This window comes from Phacochoerus africanus, chromosome 1, assembly GCF_016906955.1.
Source record: "Phacochoerus africanus isolate WHEZ1 chromosome 1, ROS_Pafr_v1, whole genome shotgun sequence".
NCBI classification, from domain to species: domain Eukaryota; kingdom Metazoa; phylum Chordata; class Mammalia; order Artiodactyla; family Suidae; genus Phacochoerus; species Phacochoerus africanus.
Window position 1 is genome coordinate 97,970,350 of NC_062544.1, and position 23,888 is coordinate 97,994,237.

The window sequence follows — 23,888 nt, forward strand, 5'->3', positions numbered from 1 at the left end:
TCTCTTTCTGACTTACTTCACTTAGTATGAGAATCTCTAGGTCCATCCATTTAGGCTGCTGCAAATGGCATTATTTCATTATTTTTTAAGGCTGAGTAATATTCCATTGTACAAATGTACCACTTCTTCATAATCCATTCAGCTGTTGATAGACATTTAGGTTGTTTCCATGTCTTGGCTATTGTGAATAGTGCTGCAATGAGCATAAGGATGCATGTATCTTTTTTAATTATGGTTTTGTCTGGATATATGCCCAGGAGTGGAATTGCTGGATCATATGGCAACTCTATTTTCAGCTTTTTGAGGAACCTCCATACTGTTTTCCATAGTGGCCGCGCCAATTTATATTCCCACTAACAGTGTAGGAAAGTACCCTTTTCTCCATATCCTCTTCAGCATTTGTTATCTGTAGACTTTTTAACGATGTTCATTCTGATCAGTGTGAGGTGGTACCTCATTGTAGTTTTGATTTGCATTTCTCTAGTATTTTATGATATTGAACATCTTTTGATGCACCTGTTGACCACCTGTGTATCTTCTTTGGAGAAATGTCTATTTAGATCTTCTTTCCATTTTTGTTGTTGTGTTTTATGAGCTGTTCGTATATTTTAGAAATAAAGCCCTTGTTGGTTGCATCATTTACAAATATTTTTTCCCATTCCATAGGCTGTCTTTTCACTTTGTTTATTATTTCTTTTGCTGTACAAAAGCTTGTAGGTTTGATTAGGTTCAATTTTTTTATTTTTGCTTTCATTTCTATTGACTTGGGAGAATGACCTAAGAAAACATTGATTTTAGGTCAGAGAATTTTTTGCCTCTATTCTCTTCTTGGAGTTTTATGGTGTCATGTCTTATACTTAAGTCTTTAAGTACTTTTGAGTTTATTTTTGTGTATGGTGTGAGGGTGTGTTCTAGTTTCATTGATTTACATGCAGCTCTCCAACTTTCCTAGCACAACTTCTTGAGGAGACTGTCTTTTCGCTATTTTAGATTCTCACATCCCTTGTCAAAGATTAATTGACTATAGTGTGTGGGTTTCTTTCTGGGCTCTCTATTCTGTTCCATTGATCCATATGTCTGTTTTTGTGCCAATATCATGCTACTTTGATTACTGCAACTTTGTAGTATTCTCATTCTTTCCTCATGTGATAGAAAGAGAACTAGCTCACTCCCTGGCCTCTTCTTAACAACCCTATAATGGGCTCCATCCTCACAATCTAAGCACCTCCCAAAGGTCCCACCTCCAAGTACCATCACAATGGGGGTTTAGGATTTCAACATAGAAATTGGGGGAGGGGGACACACGCACATTCAATCTGCAATGGTAACTGATACAACAATGAAATGCAATGTGGGCCCCTTGAACAGAAAAAGGACATTAATAGAAAAACTGGTGAAATCCAAAGAAAGTCTGTAGTTTAATTAATAGCCAACTACCAATGTTCATTCCTTAGTTTTAATCATTGCAGTATGAATGATTCAGGGGAAGCTGAGTAAGGAGTATATGGAAACTGTTGTGCTGCGCTTCTGGAATCTCCAAATAAAAAGTTAAAAATTAAATACAAATAAATTTAAAAGTACACTAATCATATGGTATTTGTCTTTCTCTTTCTGACTTATTTCACTCAGTTTGAGAGTCTCTAGTTCCATCCATGTTGCTGCAAATGGTATTATTTTGTTCTTTTTTATGGCTGAGTAGTATTCCATTGTGTATATATACCACATCTTACTAATCCAATCATCTGTTGATGGACATTTGGGTTGTTTCCATGTCTTAGCTGTTGTGAACAGTGCTGCTGTGTAGCACCAGGAAGTATGTCTAGTCACTTATGACAGAGCATGATAATGTGAGAAAAAGGAATGTATGCATGTATGTGTAACTGTGTCACCATGCTGTACAGTAGGAAAAAAAGATAATGTATTGGGGAAGTTAAAAAATAATAAATAAATATAAGTACACCAATCAGCTATAAAGCTTATGAAAAATAAGCCTTGATTCTGTCCATTAGCAGTAGCATAAAAATACCAAAATGCTGATCAGGGTGGAAAAGATAACTATGGACACTTTGACAGTATGATTGCCCGTCCAATGCCCAGCTTTCCCTCCTGCCCAAGCTTGTCTGCTGTGTCCACACCTGAGCAGCATTGCTGCCCTTGGTACGCAAATTTCTTATTTTCAATCATTTTCTGTCTCACAGAGTTCACTGTGGTTTTATTCTCATTTACTATGATTATTTGAAAACAAAATTTATGTAAAAATCTTTCCTCCCATGCGCCCTACTCCCTAGAAATCTCTCTTGCTTCTGTCTCTCCAACAGCTTCTTTCCATAACTGCATCACTTCTTTCTGTCCCTTCCATATCTGTTTTCTCTCTCTTCACCATCTCTTCCTCACATGGTTTTAATCTCAGGGAGGTTAAACAAGAACTACCAGAATAAGAGAAACAAGGAAGCCTGGTGTGTTAACAGTATTTCAAACACAAAACACACCCCCACCCCTTCAAAATTTTAGTACTGTGGTGCTCAGACTCCATCCAGAATTCATCACTCCTCTCTACTTATATCAGTATAATAGTATCTCAGCCCAGGATAAAATGTGCTCAAGATGTTATAGCTTCTTGACCTCAAACAAGTTTTATAACCTCAGAGGAAGTTACTTAAAATTTTTTTTTAATCTTTTATACAACTTTTAAAGCTTACTTTCCATTTATAGTTATTACAACATAATAGCTACATTCACTGTCTTGTATAATACATCCTTGAGCCTATTTTACACCCAATACTTTATATCTTCCACTCTCCCATCCCTATATTTTCTCTTCCACCCCCTCCACTGGTAACCACTAATTTGTTCTCTATATATGTGTCTACTTCTTTTTTGTTATATCCACTAGTTTGTTGTATTTTTTAGATTCCACATACAGGTGATATCATACAATGTTTGTCTTTCTCTGTATGATTTATTTCACTTAGCATAATGCTCTCCAAGACTGTCCATGTTGCTGCAAATGACAAAATTTGGGGGTTTTTTTCTTTTCTTTTTTCTTTAAGGCTGATTACTATTGCATTATATTTATACACCATATCTTTTTTATCCAATCATCTGTTGATGGGCACTTAGGTTGGTTTCATATCTTGGTAGTTGTAAATAATGCTGCTATGGACATTGGGTGCATATGTCTTTTCAAATTAGTGTTTTTGTTTTTTTAGGAGAGGCAGTTACTTTTTAAAAGGTAGATCAGTTATACAACTTGGCAAGGGAAATTAATGTGGAGAACCAGAAATAATTATTACAAGACAGCAGAAAGAAAAAGAAAGGGAGGGAAGGAGGAAGGAAGAAAGGAAGGAAGGAAATGAGGAAAAGAAAAAAGAAAGAAGAAAGGAAAAGAGAGAACAGAGTTCATTTTTATAGGCTATTATTTGGAAAGTAAATAGCTCAACCTGGACACAAACAAAACTAGAATAATATATGTGCCATTGACTTGGTGGAAACATCCTGTACCTGGTGGACAGGGGCATAAATATTCATTGAATACACACCTTATATTTATCCTGGTGTGTGGAGTTAAAAGCCTCTTAAACATATTGAGATCTCTCAGCGTTGTTTCTTGCTACTTACCCTGAATGTTATAAATTCCTACGTAGATCTTAATGTCAACGATATTAGGTCAGTGCCTACTGTTTAATCTGTGCTTACATGCTCTGCCTTTAAGATGCTTATTTATTTCTCTGAAATTAGAAAACCTTCTTTGGAAGTAGAGATGGAACAAGACATCCTCTAGTACTAACGCAGAGACACAAAACCATAATTATGTGTAGAATATGAAATAAATCTCTTTTATATAGAGGTCACAAAGATGAATAGGAGAAAATAGAGGAGAACTAAATTAAAACCCTTATTATACTCATAGAAGTTACTATTAACCATTCATTATTTTTGTTAAATAATGCACATCAAAGGAGATTTTAATGTCTTATTTCAAAATTACTTACTTTTCAAAGTAAATTTTAAAGCGCACTCCGAGTCTGAAGTGTTTTTCTTAGTACGCTTGCAGACACGTGGCCCTAATGACTGCTCTTGATGTAGAGAAAGAAAAACTTGAACTCAAGCAGAAAAAAAGAAAAATTTTAAAGTTAATGCCCCAGATTTGGTGGAATACCTGAACAAGATTTTATCCCCACAAATGTTCAGTTGAGTTCTCAATGTCGAAAGGAAAGCGAGTCGAGTGCGTCTGGGAGATGCTGGCAGGTGAGAGAAGGCTGCCCTGGAAGGTTGGGCAAATCCTGGTAGATGGTTTTCAGTCTCATACCCCTGTGGGGAGGGAGTGAAAAGTGAAGATGTAATGTAATCGTGCTGTGAATTCTGCACAGAGCCGCTGAGAAATTCCCCACAGAGACTCTCTAGAAAAGAAGCAGACATAGAAACAACCTAAATGTCCATCTACAGACTACTGGATCAAGAAGAAGAGGTATATATACACAATGGAATACTACTCAGCCATAAAAAAGAACAAAATAATGCCATTTGCAGCAACATAGATGGATCTAGAGACTCTCATACTGAGTGAAGTAAGTCAGAAAGACAAATACCATATGATTTCACTTATATCTGGATTCTAAGAGATGGCACAATAAACCTTCCCACAGAAAAGAAAATCACAGACATGGAGAACAGACTTGTGGTTGCCAAGCGGGAAGGGGAGGGAGTAGAAGGGACTGGGAATTTGGGGTTAATAGATGCAAACTATAGCCTTTGTAATGGATAAGCAATGGGATCCTGCTGTATAGCACTGGAAACTATGTCTGGTCATCTGTGATAGAGCATGATAATGTGAAAAAAGAGAATGTATACATGTATGTGTGACTGGGTCACCTTCCTGTGCAGCAGAAAATTGACAGAGCACGGTAAATCAGTTATAATGGAAAAAATAAAAATCATTATAAAAAATTAATTTATAATAAAATTAAAAATTAAAAAATTAAAATTCAAGAAGTGGAATTCCCATCGTGGCTCTGTGGAACAAATCTGACTAGCAACCATGACATCGCAGGTTCAATCCCTGGCCCCACTCAGTGGGTTTAGTATCCAGCATTGCCATGAGCTGTGGTGTAGGTCGAAGATGCGGCTCGGATCTGGCATTGCTGTGGCTCTAGTGTAGGCCGGCAGCTACAGCTCCGATTTGACCCCTAGCCTGGGAACCTCCATATGACACAGGTACGGCCCTAAAAAGTCCACCAAAAAAAAAAAAAAAAAGTTCAAGAGGTATTGGGCTTTTCTAGAATGTTCTCCAGCCTCCGTAGGAGACATTGAATATATTTCATCTGTGTGTGTGTGTAAAATCAAAGTTGAATAAAATCTATATGTTTATTCTAGTTTTACTTCTTGATTCATGATTATACAAGACCCTGTCGAAATATGATATATTATGTACAGGATACACAAGGAGAGATTCACGAGACTCAATTCCATGTGTGGCTTGTCAAACATCTTGCTGCTTTACATTCTGTACTATGTACGCCCTCACTTTTGCCATTAAAGACGACACTGCTTGACCACTTTCACCTGAACATGAACTTTGAGTTTTTTTTCCAAGTGGTTTGAGGTTTGCCCTGTTATTCCCTCTCATGTGGTTGCCTTTGTGACCCAGGGCATATGTTCCCAAAATTTCTGGCCGAAGTTAGATTTTGCAGCTGGGCGACTGTTTGGCTCAGTGAAAAGAGAAGTGGTTCAGTAATAATAATTAGGAGTTCCCATCGTGGCTCAGTGGTAATGAACCTAAGTAGTATCCATGAAGACGCGGTTCAATCCCTGGCCTTGCTCAGTGGGTTAATGACCAGGCATTGCTGTGAGCTGTGGTGTAGGTCAAAGACACAGCTTGGATCTGGCATTGCTGTGCTAAGGTGTAGGCCAGCAGCTGCAGCTCTGATTCAACCTGTAGCCTTGGAACTTCCATATGCCATGGGTGCAGCCCTAAAAAGACAATAATAATAATTGTTATCATAATTATAAGACTTATTGATCACTCACCATATTCAGCACTTTCCTCATGATTTACTTCAATGAAGCTATTTAATCTTGACAATCTTGACAACCCTTTTTAGGTAGACCCTATTATTAATATAATTATTATTCTAACAGATGGATAGAACTGATCCACAGAGAGATTAATTCACCCAAGGACACACAGCATATAAAAAGAGCCAGGACACAAACACAGGCAGTCTGGTTCTAAGGACCATGCTCTTCATCACTACACTGCTGATACCTTCATGTTATTTTCTACCTCTAAGGGAAATCATTAATAACTGGTACTTTAAAACAATGAAATAAAAGATTGCTGGACAAAAAGTCTCCTCCTGGAGTTCCCCTGTGGCTCAGCAAGTTAGGGATCCAGTGCTGTCACTGCAGCGGCTCAAGTGACTGCTGTGGCATGGGTTCCATCCCTTGCCCTGGGAACTTCTGCATGCTGTGAGTGCAGACCAAAAAAAAAAGGTCTCCTCAGACCCCAAAAGAAATTAGGGTCTAAAGGACAGATCACCTATTTTACAGTCAGGAAGATCTGGGATTGTCTCTGTTATCATAATCTTGCTGCTGACTGGATAACCCAATCTCCATCCCCCCTACATGTCCTAGACCCTGGGCAATAAAGCCATGTGACTAGTTCTGACCAACGGCTGTGAGTGGAAGTGATTCAGGCCACCACTGGACTAAAAATATTAATTATTAAGTGCAGTGTGTGACCTTCCAGGTCATCTCCCTGGTTTATCTCCCTGGTGATGGAGAAATCACTATATCCTGGCTCTTTTTATGTGCTGTGTGCCCTCAGGAGAATTACTCAACCTCTCTGTGTATCAGTTTTGTCCATCTGTTAAAGAGAATACTAATGATACATTACAGCCCAATGCTGTCACTAGAAATTGGTAAAGCCTCAGCCAGACAGGTGTGTGAGCAACCACAGAGAGCAGAGCCCCTCCCAAGCCTACTGGGATGTGAACCATAAGTGAGAAATAAACCTTGATTTTGTGGTAAGTTTAAGATCCTGTAATTTCAAAAATGTGTGTGAATATGCTAGAGTGAAGAAAATCACTTAAAGAAAAACGTATCGATCCCCTAGGTTGTGCTCAGCTCTGGATTCCATAACAGAATGACATAGAAATTCCCTGGTGGTTCAGCAGGTTAAGGACCCAGTGTTGTTACTGCTGTGGCTCTGGTTGTTGCTGTGGTGTTGGTTTGATCCCTGGCCCAGGAACTTCTTTATGTTGCAGGTGCATCCAAAAAAAAACAAGACAAAAAGACAAAAAGACCCAGAATATCACAAACTGGGCTGCTAAAACAAAAACAATTTATTTTCTCACAGTTCTGGATATTGGAAATCTAAGGTCAAAGTGACAGAAGGGTTGGTTTCTGGTGAGATCACTCTGCTTGGTGGCAGAAGACTGCTTTCTCTCTGTGTCCTCTCATGGCCTTTCCTCTAAGCATAAAAGAGAGAGAGAGAGAGACAAGAGTTCTCGGAGTTCCCATCATGGTGCAGTGGTTAACGAGTCCGACTAGGAACCATAGGTTTCGGGTTCAATCCCTGGCCTCGCTCAGTGGGTTAAGGATCCCGTGCTGCTGTGAGCTGTGGTGTAGGTCACAGATGCAGTTCGGATCCTGAGTTGCTGTGGCTGTGGTGTAGGCTGGCAGCTATAGCTCCGATTGGACCCCTAGCCTGGGAACCTCCATATGCCGCAGTTGTGGCCCTAGAAAGACAAAAAAAAAAAAAAAAAAGAGTTCCCGCCATGGTGCTTTGGGTTAGGACCTGACTCCAGTGACTCTGGTTGCTGCAGAGGCAAGGTTGGCTCCCTGGCCTGGTGCAGTGGGTTAAAGGATCTGGCATAGGTCACAGCTGCAGCTCAGATTTGATCCCTAGACCGGGAACTTCCATATGCTGCAGATGCAGTCAAAACAGAAAAGAGAGAGAGAGAGAGACCCATTGCTAGTATCTCTTCCTCTTCTCATAAGGGCACTAGTTGTGTTGGATTAAGGCCCTACCCTTGGGACTTCATTTAGCCATAATTATTTCCTTAAAGGCCCTCTCTCCAAATGTAGTCACATTGGAGGTTATTCAGCATGTGAATATTGGGAGGACACAGTTCAGTCCATAACAACACAAACAGTGAAAGAAGAATTTAGTAGAAAGATCATGGACCCTGGTTTCAAGCATGCAAGGTTTAGGATCAAATCTTGCTTCCTACTGGAATATTTCTAAGTTGTTTTCCATAGAAGAATGTCTTAGAGGCCATAAAACCCAACCCAAGGAAATCATATTTTTTTCAACCATGCTCTATCTTTCTACCGGCAGAACAAATCCTGGGATTCAAAGGTGAAGAACTGCTACTGCTTTGTCAAACATTTCAAGCCACCCTTCATGGAGAACCGGGGCTGTTTCTTTCGTACAGTCAAGTGGTGAGAGACAAGGTCTGTGCTGTATGTTGGCCCCGCCCAATTCCTGCATTCTCACTTGGGTCAAAAGCAATTCTTCAACATTCCATGCTCAGGTTATTCTGCATCAAGGGCAGCCTTCCTGGCCCCAGTGCATGGACCAAGTATGGAGCACTGAACCTTGTCGGCATCTCACCAAACACACGCTATCCCTGTGTCTGGAATGCAGTTGCTGAGTATCAGTCTCTTGCTGATGTTCTACCAATTCCTTCACAGTTTTGCTTAGCTGCTGCCTTTGCACTCAGATTTTTTTTTTTTTTTTCCTAGCAGCATCCTTGCTGGGCTTCCTCCTTTTCCTTGACCTCTTACTCCCTTGCCAGTTTCTCCTGAGGGCACTTCCTTAGTAAATCACACAAAAGCCCATCTTGGGGACTGCTTCTGGGGAAACTGATCTAAGACAGATGTGCAAAGATTTCATGCGGAGCAGAGAGACGTTCAAGAGAGGGCAGTAAACAGAAGCCCCAAAGCAACAGGAGCCATAAGGAAGCATGAGTAAGAGTCTTTGAGAACAAGAATAGCGAGAGAGAAGATAAAGACAGGAAAGGCAGTCACAGTGGGAACCAAGACAGAACAGTGGCGTCAGCATATGGACAGGGCAACATAAGCACAGGGAAGACGACAGGTCAGGTTATGCGATTGGCCTAGCAGCATTTTGTTGAGACACCAGAATTGTTGGCACCCCAAAATAACGTATTGTTTTCTCTGAGGTCTGGCTGTGCAGCTGCAGAAATGTCTTCCTGTCTCTCTTTTACTCCTTGGTACATCCTTTCAATAAATTCCATTACCCAGTAACCCAAATATATCTCTGTTCTTTGAAAACTGAAAGAGCCTAAGAAACCCACACCATCAGAAATAAAACGAACAGCCCAATCGTAAATGCGTTTACAATGCTTTAGATGTTCAGAATATTTTTTACAATTAACCTATCCCTTCAGCTGCTTTTAATTTTGTTTTTATTATCAAAATTATAATGTAGTTTTCAATTTTATAACTTCCAGCTAATGTGCCTTCCATTCTTCATTATGTCACTAATTTAATAACCAACAAAGTCTCTTCTAATTCCTTAGTAAATGAGTTTGTTTTGTGTAGCTATTGAGGGCATTTCTTCAGCATAATATTTATTGTACCTAACTTTAAAATTAAATATTTGAGATATGTACAATTTACAATAAAAAGGGGAGATTTAAAAAAGTGAATATACAAATTCTGAAGCTCAGTATATATTAAATGCACTTATTAAGCAGAAGCAAGTCCTTATTTCAATTCCCTGTTTATCTGACTGTAGGGTGAAATATCAGCATCTTCATATCTTATAAACTTCTTTGAACTTCACTTTGACTTATTTTATATAAGATTCTGGAGTTCCCTGGTGGCTCAGCAGGTTAAAGATCTGATGTTGTCACTGCTGTGGCACAGGTTTGACCCCTGTCCCCGGGAACTTCTGTATGCTGTGGGCATGGCTAAAAAAAAAAAAAAAAAAAAAAAGAATATAATTTAATACATTATTTTATAAATATATTGTAATGATTGATTCTGTGATTGCTTGGATTAACATACCAAAAAATCCCCAACATATAGAGATAGGTGAGGCCCTACATTGGATCACTGTGATTGTAAATGAAATACACTAAAAGAAAATATTATTTACAAAAGCCACCTATTTACTCATCTGCTCCTATAAGTCTCTCAGGAAGAGGTGGACAGTTTAGGTACTTATCAGGAAGACACAAAACTTCATGACATTAAAACAATATGAAACAACCACCTTTCTGTCCGGGGAGGCATTTGCTAATGATAGGGATGGAGTAGGCACAGGTGGTTGTGGAAGTCCCAATAAGGGACCATAGGTAAAGACCTTCAGAGGTCACTCTGTTAATAATTGCTCTAGAAAGCCATCAGCACAAGGCAAGCTCGCTTGACTAGTGGAGGCCTGAGATTTGCCTCAGGTTGTTGGGTGGGGGATGGGAAGAGGCCTGCATTCAGATTCAGACTTAGGGCAGGAGTTCGAGGACTGCCCTTCTGCTGATTTGAATACACACCTTACTGGATATCAAGGAGGAGCTACTATTCCCAGAAAGGAAGAGGTGGTCTTTTCCAACCCCCAGTCCCCCTTGGATGATAAAACTGTAGCCCTTGGGGCAGAGCCTCCTTGCCTGCCCGCTTACATCTCTCACAAGCATCCTATCTTAATAAATCTATTTCTTGCCTATCACTTTGTCTCTCACTGAATTCCTTCTGCACGGAGGCATAAAGAACCCAAACCTCAGTAAGTCCAGATATCGGGCAAGCGATTCTAATTTAAAACATGGGTTCAACTCCCAATCTGGGTTTTGGCTAGGTTCAGGCCATTAGTGCTATCAGTTTCTTTATTTTATCTTTAGGAAACTTCTACCTGAATTTTTTAATGCACCATAAAAAATCATTACTTCAAATGTGCTTTCATAAAGTACATAATCTAGAATTGATAATCTAGGGTATATGCTAAATTGAACAGTAAAAGAGTTTAGGTTTTTTTAAGGAAAAGATTTGCATGAGTTCAACATAGATGACCTCATTTTCTGAGCAACTTAAACTATACATGTTAATGGCTTACATAATATTGGAGCTACTACCCTGATAAGTATGCTTAAAGTTAGACAATCAGTGATGGAAATTCTGCCTCATTGAGGATGTGAAAAGATTGTCTTGAACATAAAATCAAGTACTCTCAGCCTTACTCATAAGGGAAATGCAAATTAAAACTATGAGTTTGCATCTCACTTGTTGGCAGAAAGCCAAACCACTTCCTAACACACCTTGTTGGTAAGCGCTGGGAAATGGGTCTCTCACACCTTGTGGGAATGCAATTGATACAAGCCTATATAGAAAGGACAATTTAGGAGCTCCCATCATGGTACAGCAGAAATGAGTCCAACTAGGAACCATGAGGTGGCCACCTCAGTGGGCTGGGGATCCAGTGTTGCCGTGAGCTGTGGCGTAGGCCAGCAGCAACAGCTCCGATTGGACTCCTAGCCTGGGAACCTCCATATGCCTCGGGTGCAGCCCTCAAAAGACAGGGAAAAAAAAAAAAAAAGGACAATTTATTTTTTTTATTTTTTATTTTTTTTTGCTTTTTAGGGCTGCCCTCATGGCATATGGAGGTTCCCAGGCTAGGGGTCGAATCCAACCTGAAGCCGTCGGCCTAGGCCACAGCCACAGCAACTCGGGACCTGAGTCATTCTGCGAGCTACACCACAGGTAATGGCAATGCCAGATCCTTAACCCACTGAGAAAGACCAGGGATCAAGCCTGCAACCTCATGGTTCCTAGTTGGATTCATTTCTGCCACACCACCATGGGAAATCCCAAGACAATTTATCTATTGAAATGACAGATATACTCATACCAAGTTTCACTTACGGTGATTTCTCCAGCCAATACACTTGCACTTGGAAAGATTACTCTTTACAAGTCTATTCATTATATCCATGTTTATAGTAGCACAGAATGGAAACAGAAGTACCCCCAATGAATTATTGATTGAATAAATAAATAAAATTCCATCCATCCTATGGACTATCATGGAGCCATAAAAAGGAATGAAAATTTTCTCTCTGATGGGGAAAGATCTGGAAGATAAATGTTTTGGAAAAAAATAAGATGGAGAGAAGGGTGTAAAGCATGTAAACAATGGAAAGACAAGAAAATATGCTTATATGTGCTTGCTTTTTCGTAAAGTATATTGAAAGGATACAAAAGAAAATAATGAAAATGATTACCCATAGGGAGAAAAGGGAAGCAATTTAGCTTCAGGACAAAGAGGGCAGCAGAGTCATCACATGACTATGTTACCTCTGTATAGCATTAAGTAACAATAATAAATCAAGCTCTCAAGTTCACATCATTTCAGGGATAAGGACTCTAGTTCAGGAGTTGGCAAACTACAACCTGTAGACCAAATCTGGACCAACACCTGTTCTGATAAATCATGTTTTATTGGAATACAGCTACCTTACTGGATTATGTTGGTGTTTCTCATCCTCTTAGCCAAGGCATTTTGGTCAGGAATTGGCATTTGCTCTAGGTCAAGCCAATTAGACCCAGTGAAACCCAATTTTGGTTTTGGTTTTGTTTTTGGTTTTTTTTTTGCTTTTTAGGGCCACACTTGTGGCATATGGAGGTTCCCATGTTGGTGGCTGAATTGGAGCTACAGCTGCCAGCTTACACCAGAGCCACAGTAATGCCGGATACAGCAAATCTGTGACCTACACCACAGCTCACAGCAACACCAGATCCTCAACCCACCGAGCTAGGCCAGGGATCGAACCCACAAACTTATGGTTCCTAGTCGTATTTGTTTCTGCTGTGCCACAATGGGAACTCCACTTTTGTTATTCTTAAAAAAGGGAGACAAACGTGATTGACAGTTCCATTCTGACATTCTGCCCCAAATGCTAACATGCTGTCTAGAAATTCAGCTGCTATGTTACAACAGTGAGGCAACAGTCAAGAGAATGAAAACCTGGAGTTCCCATTGTGGCTCAGCAGGTTAAGGACCCAAGGTAGTCTCCATGAGGATGCAGGTTCGATCCATGGCCTCACTTAGTGGGCTAAGGATCTGGCGTTGCCACAAACTACAGTGTAGTTTGCAGATGCACCTTATCTCTGTCGTTGCTGTGGCTGTGATATAGGCCTCAACCCCTAGCCTGGGAACTTCCATATGCCATGGGTGCTGTGGTCAAAAGAAAAAAAAGAAAGATTTTACAGGTACCCACCGGCAGTTTCAGTGATTTGCCTAGTCACTTGTCTTACTGGCAAGACTTTGCCCAGAATGCAACTCCTAACTGCCTATCCAGGACTCTTCCATTTGATAGACCTTCCAGTTCTAGAACCAAGGTTGAATTGTCAATTTTAACTTCATGCAGCATTTTTCCAAATACGTCTGAGGATGAGGTGTTTCACAGCTTGTTAATAGGTATTAGGAGGAAATGGGGTCAAATAGGCTTGGGCAGCATGGGGTAAAATCAAGTTACTGCAGGACTTTCCAGAGCATTGAGTATAGTAATGTTTATCACAAACTTCTCAGGGGGAAATAAAGCATGTTGATTTTTTTGACCAGGAAAACTTTTGTTTTTTCTCCCAAGGTGTCGTATGAGTATGCCTTAGAAAATTCTTTTTGCGATGAAGTGGTGACAACAGGATGGTTTTATTCATCTTTGTAGGTTATTTAGGTACATCTGTAGGAAAATTATGAGAAAGCTTGCTGATAACTTTGACATTCTTTAATCTCCCTATATTAGTTATCTATAGTTAGGTAACAAATTACACAAGGCTTAAAACAATAAATGTATATTATCTTACCATTTCTGTGGTCAGGGATCTAGGTGTAGCTTAACTGGGTTCTCTGGCTCAGTGTGTCTCACCTAGGATGCAGCCAAGGCGTCATCTCAAGGTTGGACTGTGGAAGTATCTGCAGTGACAGTGCTGGATCCTTAACTTGCTGCACCACAGGGGAACTCCGGTCTTCTTAATTTGTGAGTTCTTTGTTTTTTTGCTTTTTAGGGCCACACTCACGGCATATGGAAGTTCCCAGGCTAGGGGTCTAGTTGGAGCTACAGCTGCTGGCCTACACCACAGCCACAGCAATGTGGGACCGGAGCCATGTCTGCGACCTACACCACAGCTCACGGCAATGCTGGATCCTTAATCCACTGAGTTCAGCCAGGGATTGAACATGAATCCTCATCAATCCTTGTCCAGTTCGTTAGATCCTTGTCGAGTTCATTAACCACTGAGCCACGAAGGGAACTCCAATTTGTGAGTTCTTTAGTGTTCTGTGTTCAACCTTTCTCTAATTCTCTCTAAACTGAGTTCCACCAAAGTTTCATCCATGGCAACGGAGTCCCCAAACTGTATCCCCAGAAAAACCCTTCCTCTTAAGCAGCAGATCTCATTATCTATGTGCCCATTACCCCTCTCCTCTTGGACGTCCTAAAGAGACTTAAAAAAAATGACACGCCCAAAGCTGATCTGATCATCTTCCCTCCAAACCTGTTCCTTGTCCTATGCTCCCCATTTCTGTGACACTATCTCCCACTGGAATGGCCAATCTAGAAACTCCAGACTTATCCTAACCTCTAACTTCCTTTATCTCACCCCCACCATCAATTTTGGGATTCTGCCCTCTTGATACCTCTCCAATCTCTCTCTTCCTTTCTGGGCCCCACCCTTCCACTCTCACTTCTTCCAGTATATCCTTCATGCTGCTGTCAAACATTTTTTCCATCAACCAACTCTGATGGTTTTATTCTTCTACATGTTTCAAAGGCTCCTAGCTGCTGAAAGGTATTCTGCCGTTAACCAGGCAGAGAAATCCTCAATAATATGGTTCTTATCTTCCTTTCAGCCTCCATCTTCCAACACACCCTCATTAATACTAAACTTGGAGTATTATTTCCAAGGACTTCCTTGTTCCTGCTTGGCATCCCCCCATCCCTCTTCCTGGTGTGTTTGCTGAATTCACACTCAGGTTTCAGCGCAAACACTCCCTCCCCTTGAAAGCCCTGGCCCACTGTCCTCTTTGCTCCTGATGTATCACCACTCTGCTCATCACACCACATGTTTATGTTTGACTATCTAACCCCTCAGATATTGGTACTCGGTGAGAACACTGTAAGCACCTAGCAGGATAAAGAAGTTAAGTGCAGAGAAGAAAAAAATAACACACTCAAGCTTCATGCCCTGACTGGAAACCATTTTTCCCTGTTGTTGGTCTGGAAACCAAGAACGAAACAAGTTGCAGTTTATTTCTATGGGTTCTTTAGAGGTTCTTCAGTAATGCATTCCTCACAGAAGTGACCTCTGAAATCTCAGATACTGGTACAAAAAACTGATGAGAACTCTCACTAGCCCCCCTCTCCAAGGTGCTTTCCACATGGCACACCAGTAATCTTTTCAAAACACACACTCCATCATCTTTCTGATTCCATCACACATACCACATCCTGCTTAAAGCCATCTGTGGCTCCATACTACTTTCTGGTTAAAATAAAACGAAAAAACACCTCTCAACATGCTCCACCCTATCTGGCCATTTATTCAACTCCTATCCTACATTGTTCCACTATCTGCGTTGTATCCATACTGGCCGTTTTCTGGGTTCCTGTACTTGCCTCCCAGTCCACTGCAGGACCTTTGCAAGTACTAATTCTTTCCATTCTTCTCTCCCTGGTCCATTCATCCTCACCCCTGGTCCTCAGCCCTAATGCTGCTTCCTCAGGATAACATTCCCATCTTGTGCAAATCAAATCCCCTGTGTATGTCTCTTCCAGTATCTGTAACGTTCCACTTTTGGTATTTAGTAACGGGATGGTTTAGTCAATATCCATCTCCCTAGGGCTGGAATCACATCCCTCATGTTCTCTACTGCATCCCATTGTCCACAAAGTGCTTGGCATAAAAGAGAAGCCCAATAAATACTTGTTGAATGAGCCTGTGAATGGATGAAGACCAAGAATAACAGGAGTTTTTCCTGCTATTTTTACTCTTACGCTACTCTATGTTCCTCAACTATCCTTCAAAATATTTTCAGATAAACTAATTTTTGTTTGGGTTTTTTGTTTTAAAGCCATCTAATTTGATATTAACAATTTACTTGAAGAGTAGGAAGAGCGACCCATGGGGGGTGAGTTGTCCAATGTTACATGGCTAAGAAGCCACAATATGGGATCAGAACCAAGCTTTGACACTTTTCAGACCAGGATTCTGGCCATTAAACAACCCCCCCCAAAAAAAAGATAATGTACAACTTAGCAGGGAGCATCTACACAAAAGACAATAAAATAGGTATTTCCAAATAAATTAAAAACACAAAATAATTTTATTTTAGGCTGACAGAACTTGGATTCATGGAACAAAGGCACAAGTACTCCAAATGCCGGCATTCTGGCATACAAGGTTTGGGCTCTGACAAAGGGCACATCACCTTTCTGGTACAATAGGACTCCGTTAATATTCCATCATAACTCTCATCAAAATTTAGATGTTCAATAAATGTCGGCTATTAAATCGTTAGTGGAAAAGTCTATTTCTGGAAATCTTTTCATCCTTTCCTTAATGAGACGATTTATTTATTTATGTAAGGAAAGGGGAGAAAAGTTAATCACTCACCAGGTTAAGAGATGGAAGTTCCCTGGTGGCCTAGGTTAAGGATCCAGCTTTGTCACAGCTGTGTCGCAGGTAGTTGCTGTGGTCAGGGTTTGATCCCTGGCCCTGGAGTTTATGTATGCGTGGACACAGCAAAAAGAAAAAAAAAGTAGCTGGATCCAGTCGTTTTCAAAGGGCAACGTCAAAGTACATTTATCTAACACTTTGAAAAGACCTACTATTTAAACACAACTTTTAAATGTGTTTAAGTTTTCTCTGTAAAAATTTTAAATGACTAAAGAAAATAACTGGGTGCCTTTATAACATTACTCGAAGACATGCTTTTAAGTTCAGATGTTATTTACCTAATAAAAATGTTAATCAACTGTTAATTTACGTGAAAAGTCAACACTCGAGTACTGTTGATTACACTGAAACTTCGTGCCCTTTCTGGGGCTTCTATCAGAGCAATTCTAGTTTCCCCACTACTCCATACATATATATGTACTTTTTATTGAAAATAGTCGATTACTCCACTTGCATTTAAGCTTATTTTGCTTTGAATTTAGTTTACCCGGTAGCACTTTTTTTTGGAGGGCAGGGGCATGGGGAAAGGGAGAGAAAGGTGTAAAAATACAACCTAGATTCGTGTCCGGGAATCTGCAGTCAGCCATCACCTCCTAAAGATAGCACTTAAAAGTCCACAGGAAGTTAAATAGTTTCACTCGTCCCCAGTGGAATGTATGCAACTGATTCCTGCATCTGTCTACCTTTCCATTGAACAAACACTACCTTTGCAATTAGAGAAATACTAGTGAAAAACGCCAGAGATCCGCAGTTCACAGGTCCTAGCAGGTCGTTCCCGAGCTAGGGGCCTGCTTGCCGGCTCCAAAGAATTTTCGGCGTTGGCAAACGCGTCCTTGCTCGCAACCTCGGAGGCAGAATGTCGGGCGCTACCCGCGGGGCGAATCGCCGCGCATAGGCAAGCGTCTCACTCACCGCGCGAGCGGAGCGCCACTGGTGGCCGAGCCGTGCGCGCCAGACTCACGCGCGGAGCAGCGCGCCTGCGCGTCCGGTCACGTGGTGGGCGCTCCGCACACAGAGTTAAAAGTCACGACCGCTGGGAGCCTAAGAGCGGCCAGCCGGTTGGTGCGGGGCTATTCGTCTCCTGTAAGCTGGTTCTGACGGAGGCTGCCCCGCTGTCATCGACCACCTCCCGAACCCTGGGCCCGGCTCAATCCCGTGCGACGCGCGGAGCTGCCTAGCATCTCTCCTCGCAGCCAACACAAGAGCGCGAAACCGCGTCTTTCAACTGACAATGAAGCCGTAGCCACTCTGCGCGGCAGCTCTGGGCGAATGGGCGCGAGGCTAGGAGGGGGAGGGGAAAACGGTTGGGCCAAGCCCCCGCTCCAGTTCGCACCCCTATTGGCGGGAGCCGCGGTTCTGTGCCCGCCCCCTAACGGACCTGTCGCATTGTGACAGGTGGAAGGGCCAGTTCCTGTTGGGTCGGGGGCGGAGTCAGAGGTAGCCTGAGCTCCGCCCGGACGCTAAGGGGCTCCTCCTTCTGCTCCTCACCGCGGGGCGGGTGGCGAGTGTGAGGGGAATGTCATTGCCGCTTGGAGCCGTGGTGCCGCCTCCGTCTGCTTCTGTTCTTTCTGTGGCGCCCTCGTCCCGTCGGCTTTCGCCGCTGCCGCAGCTGCTCTGGGGATACGGATGGCTAGAGGGGCGCTGGGGCCATCCGAGTTGAGAGAGCGGCGGTCGCAGCCGCGGCTGAGGCGGAGACTCCCCGTCGCCGCCTCCACCCCCCGGCCCCCGGCCTCGCGGCGCTGAGGGCGGGCGCGCGCGGCGCTCTCCCCTCCTCCTGCTCTTTCTTCCTCCTCCTCCTCCTTCGGGTCCCCGCCCAGCACCCCTCGCACCAGGCGGCGGCGGCGGCGGCGCGGAGCGAGACCCGCCGCCGGGGCACAACATGGCGGAGCCCTCGGCCCCGGAGAGCAAGCACAAGTCTTCCCTCAACTCATCCCCGTGGAGCGGCCTCATGGCCCTGGGGAACAGCCGGCACGGTCACCACGGGCCCGGGGCCCAGTGCGCGCACAAGGCGGCGGGCGGCGCGGCGCCGAAGCCGGCCCCCGCGGGGCTGTCCGGGGGGCTGTCGCAGCCTGCTGGCTGGCAGTCGCTGCTCTCCTTCACCATCCTGTTCCTGGCCTGGCTCGCCGGATTCAGCTCGCGCCTGTTCGCTGTCATCCGCTTCGAAAGCATCATCCACGAGTTCGACCCGTGGTAAGTGCCCGCCGCCCCTCCCCCGCCGCGGCCCGCGGGCCCGGGACCAGCGCCTCCCCCGTGCACCGCCCGGACCGGCCGGGGGACCGCGGGGCCCGAGCTGGGGCGCGCCCCGGCCGGTGGGCGAAGTTCCCCCGAGCGCCCGAGCGGGACCTTGACCCCGGCAGGGCGGCGGACGGAGCCATGCACTGCCGCTTGGCTCGCGGAGTCCCCATCGGCCACGCCGGGAGCCTGGCGACGGGTTCCCCGCCTCCCCTCCTGCCTCTTTTGCCTGCTTTCAGCTCTTCGGGCGCGTTTTTTGCTCGGTTGGGATGGGCTTACCCAGGGGGTGCCCTGTTGCAGTTGGGTCCAGATGTGCAGGACCTCGTCTGCTCAGCCTCGCTCGCTTTTATCGTTTCTCTCGTGGCTCTCGGACAGGAAGGGAAAAAACGAGTGAGTGAGATGTGAGAGGAAAGGAAATCGTATCCCTGAAAGTCATCTGAATGCTGGAGATTCTTACTTATTTAATGTTAAGTATTTTCAGAAGTGGCTTTTTTCAAGGCCCATAAGCGCACTCCGTACTTTATTGGTCCACGAATATCTGAGGTTGCTTTTTAGAGCAGAATCGTCACTCTCTTAGCCAAACTGTCACCCTCAGCATGTTATGCACAATATTTGAAAGCATTGCATTAGTTCCTTTATTGGTTTCTGCGGGAAGGCTAGTGGATAAGAGAACAAACAGTACCGTAGCGATGGGGAGCCCGGGATTGTAACACTAAGTTGCACATGGTATCAGGGACTGACCTAAATGTTTTAGGAAATTAATTACCCCATTAAGAGCACTAGCTAATTTAGACACTAGACTGGTCTGTGAATTATTTAGGTAGGAAAGTTGCTTTAATTTTTTTTCCAACTTGCCCAAGCAGAGTTTTTTTTAGTTTCTTGTTTTAATCCGAGTTTATGCTTTTTAAACGAACTTAATTCGTCGTTTTGACCTATCAGGCCAGAGTTAATCTTCCTTATAATTAGACCCAACTAAACTTGAGGGTATTTGTTTTATCATTGAAAATATAATCTTCTTGACAGTTACTAAATATATGGATAATAGTTGTTTTGGGAAATGAGTTACCCATATATTAAAATACTTTTTCAAGTTCTATTATGGGTAGAAAATTGGTAGTGCATCATCTATTGAACACCAGAGGGGCCCACTCAATTCATTAGGTGGATAGTTAACAGCTGTGACATTCTTCCATGAAACATTTTAATTCTATTTTAGAGGTTTGATTTTTTTTTTTTAACTTTGTGTTCCTTGGAATCACAGAAGAAAATAAATTACTCTGAAGTGTATGAACTGGAAAGAGTATTTTTAGTCTTAGCTTTGATACGCATAAGCAAGTTAGATAAAAATGAAATTGGAACCAGAAAATGAAAACTGCTAATATTTTACTGAACAATGTGAAAAGAGAAAGTTCTGTTTTTTTTTCAGAGTACAGCCACAGAAGTGCATGGTTGACCAAACATCATGGGTAACAAAAATTGTGAATAATGTTTCCAGAGACTATTATTTTTATAAACAGAAGGCCAAATTATGTTTAGTAGTAACATTGAGGCTAAAATTAAGGATTGCAGAAAAATTCACAATTGAATTATTAGGCCATTGATATTTTTTCCCCTATTTTGAAGGAAGATTAGAAATCTGTATCAAGTCAGCCAAAGGTTTCTACTAAAATTGAGTATTGTAGTCATGAAAATTTTTATCAGGTTGCTTCACAGATAAGATTTTTTTTAATATGGCAAAAAATTAAAAGTTGATTTCTTCTCTAGTTTTAAGAATATGCTTGGAGAGCATTATCCTTTTTTACTCACATGAAAATTTGTTTAGTGTATTTTTCTCTGCATAAAAACACCATTTCAGAAACATCTTTTATTAGAGTAACATTTGAATTTTAATTCATATACTCTAAAGGTATCTAAACCTAGTCTTAAAGGCCTACTTAATGTAAGTGTTGTGCTTACTGATAGTTTTAATGTTTGTTTTATTATATTCCCAGTTAATGTCTTATTATAGTCCTTGTTAAATGTTTATGTTTTAATAATGGTAGATAATTTTGACCAAATAGGTTTTTATAATAATAGAATTGATGTTATCCCTTATTGTGAATGGAAATTTGCCAGTATAAATCCAATATCTAAGTATGTTTAAGGTGACTTAATGAGAAAATTTTCAATCCAAAAAAAATCCTTACTTTGCTCCTTTGATTTTTCTCTTCATATCTTTTGAAGATCTCAGGCATCTTATTCTTAATAATCCATTCTTGTTGAAAGATTTTTTTAAAGGGGGTTAGGTATAGATCACCTGTCATTACTTTGGATTTTAAAAGTGGTTTTCCTTCAAAGCTACTAATAGTACCAACTCTTTGATTCTACAAACACTCTGGTGTTTTACTATCTTTGGAGTTTCAGATTACAATTTTAACATGTAGTAATGACATGAACCTTTAATAATATTTAAATGTTCCTCTTAGCTTCTGTATCCATACACCAATTTATTATAATCTCTTTTTCATGTCTCTGTTACTGGCTTCACTTCTGAAGTCTTTTTAATGAAAAGTTTATTTTCTCTGCAAATTATTTCTGTAAATTTTAGCATTAGTGCCTAAATTGTGTAAGACTCTAGTTAGCTGCCAAAGGTGACTCATTGTCACAAAGTTGTACTTGTTTTTTAAGTTTGTCACTCAGGTTATTTTATAAATCTTACCAGTTGTTATAAAGGGTGGTATATGGTATTAGTAATGTATATTGCATTTTAAAGTACACTGACTTTTGTAGAACTTTGCAGCATTTTTGGTAATGATCTCCTCACCACTTCCCATTAGTGATTTCCTCTCGTAACAGTTGAGTGATCAGACAAGAGGACATAGTTTGAGAATATGTTGTCTGTACTTGGCAAACATTTGGTTGTCCAACTAGTTTAACAGCACCTAATTTTATCTTGTTTTATATGCAAAAGAATATAGCTTCTACTTATTTTTGTTGTAACCATTAATAACTTTATATTCACCCGGTGCATTTCCCATAACCATTATGTTGTTAAATTGTGGTACCTTCTCCCACAGAGGCAATGGAAAAACTCCCTATAAAGGAGAGTTGCCATTTTTCCTGCTTGAAAAGGTTGTAGTGGGTTCTCCTAGAGCTCTAGAGGGAGACTGCTCTGAGCCTTAGTTTTAGCTACAGTTAGCTGCGAAAGGGCAGCAGACATGTTTTTGCAGGACGGAAGATTGCAGTTTGGAGTTGAAACTTGGGGCGCAGTTTTTCATAGAAACTATGGTATAAATAGATAGGTTAATTAATACAAAAACATGCTTTCAAAGGAGTGACGAACCTTTGGAACATAAGCTGTTTCCTGTACTTTGAGGTCTCCATGTTTTTCTTCACTCTGCAGATGACAAAAAGGCTATTGACCTCCATTCTGAAAAAGACAAAATGGGTAACAAAACCAGTTTTAGAACAGAAATGTCCCTAAAACTTAGAAAGTCACTTTGTGGAATCATTAGCAATGGCTGTCCAGAGGCACTTCAGAACAGTTATACTAACACTGATTTCATTGTAGTTTAAAATTTTTCTAGCCTTGAGGTCTTGACTTCATTCTAAGTTATAAGAACACTTAGGTCGGAGGTGCAGGGAGTGCCTTGAGCTGCTGGGTTGGATAATCCGATTGGACCTGCTTCCATTTGAGTTAAGCATGGTGACACCTATATGTAGTAATCACAGGTTTCATGAGGCATGTGACAGATCCTGGGGAAGTTAGGGTTTGTCAGCAACGACTTTGGAAGTTTTTATTTCTCTTTAGGGTATTGATTTGTCAAGGGCTAACTTGAGTAAAACTGCCCACCCTCTACTGCCATGAGTAGTTTTCATAAAGACAACATTGGTCATAGACCAAGTAGAAACTTAATTTTATTACAGGCTCAGACCCGGTTGTTATGAATGTAGGGAAACTTACTAGCCTGTGTATACTTAATCTCTGATTTTTATGTTCTCAATAAGTTTTGGGAACAGACTTGTGATTGCCAAAGGGAAGGAGGGAGAGGGATGAACTGGAGGTTTGGGGGTAGTAGATGCAAACTATTGCATTTAGGATTGATAGACACTGAGGTCCTACTGTATAACACATGGAACTATATCCAGTCTCCTGAGATAAATCATAAAATGAAAAGGAATGCACACACACACATATATTTAAGCCACTTTGCTGTACAACAGAAATTGGCACATTATAACTCAAATGTACTTTGATTTTTAAAAATAATTAGTTTCGGGTGCTTTGGGGTATGAGAAACTTAAAAATTCTCTTCATCGTAGTATCTTATTATGACTCAGTATGTGCTCTCAGAAATAACAGAAGGATTAATATTCTTGAGTGACCGAATCATGGTTTTGTCCTCCATTTGTTTACTTTGAAAACAATGCTGTTAGAGCAGTTAACCTGAATTATAAAGTACCCTACAATTCAGCAGATCTGTATATTGCTAAATTGTTATATTATGAAAATTTTAAAGCATGCAGAAAAGTTGAAAGCTTCTTATAATGAACACTTGTACTGAACACCTAGATGCTACAGTTAGTATTTGTTTTCTTTATTGTATCTTTGTCCATTATTGCATTTAACCCTGCTTGCAGGATACTGATAGTGCATGGTTGGTTGACTGTAATGTGAAGAATGTCATCTTTGTTCCTCAACTCGATGGTAAAGAGGAGCTCTTGTTTCTGGATAGCATTTTGCTATAAAACTTGACTATAATGAGTATAAATACTATTTATATATCATCCTCAGTTGAACTGCAGGGTAGAATCAGATCCAGTCCTTGTAGGTGTGGGTTAGTCACTTATCACAGTGCATCATACATCAGCACATTAACCCAAGTCTGTTAAATGACTTTTGAAACTGATGTCTCAGGAGAAACTCACAAGTTGTTAGAAAGGTATTGATGTTGGTTTTATTAGATTTAGTTTATGCGGAAGTC

The 23,888-nt window shown here is 41.5% G+C and overlaps 1 protein-coding gene across 1 annotated transcript in view; it reads left to right on the forward strand.

Moving 5' to 3' along the window:
* The first annotated feature begins 17,768 nt into the window (after positions 1-17,768).
* STT3B (STT3 oligosaccharyltransferase complex catalytic subunit B) overlaps positions 17,769-23,888 on the forward strand; it is a 100,303-nt gene continuing 94,183 nt past the window's right edge. The window contains exon 1 of the mRNA XM_047769405.1: positions 17,769-18,882. Within this exon, the coding sequence (XP_047625361.1) occupies positions 18,572-18,882 (311 nt within the window). The 5' untranslated portion in view covers positions 17,769-18,571. The remainder of the gene's footprint in view (positions 18,883-23,888) is intronic.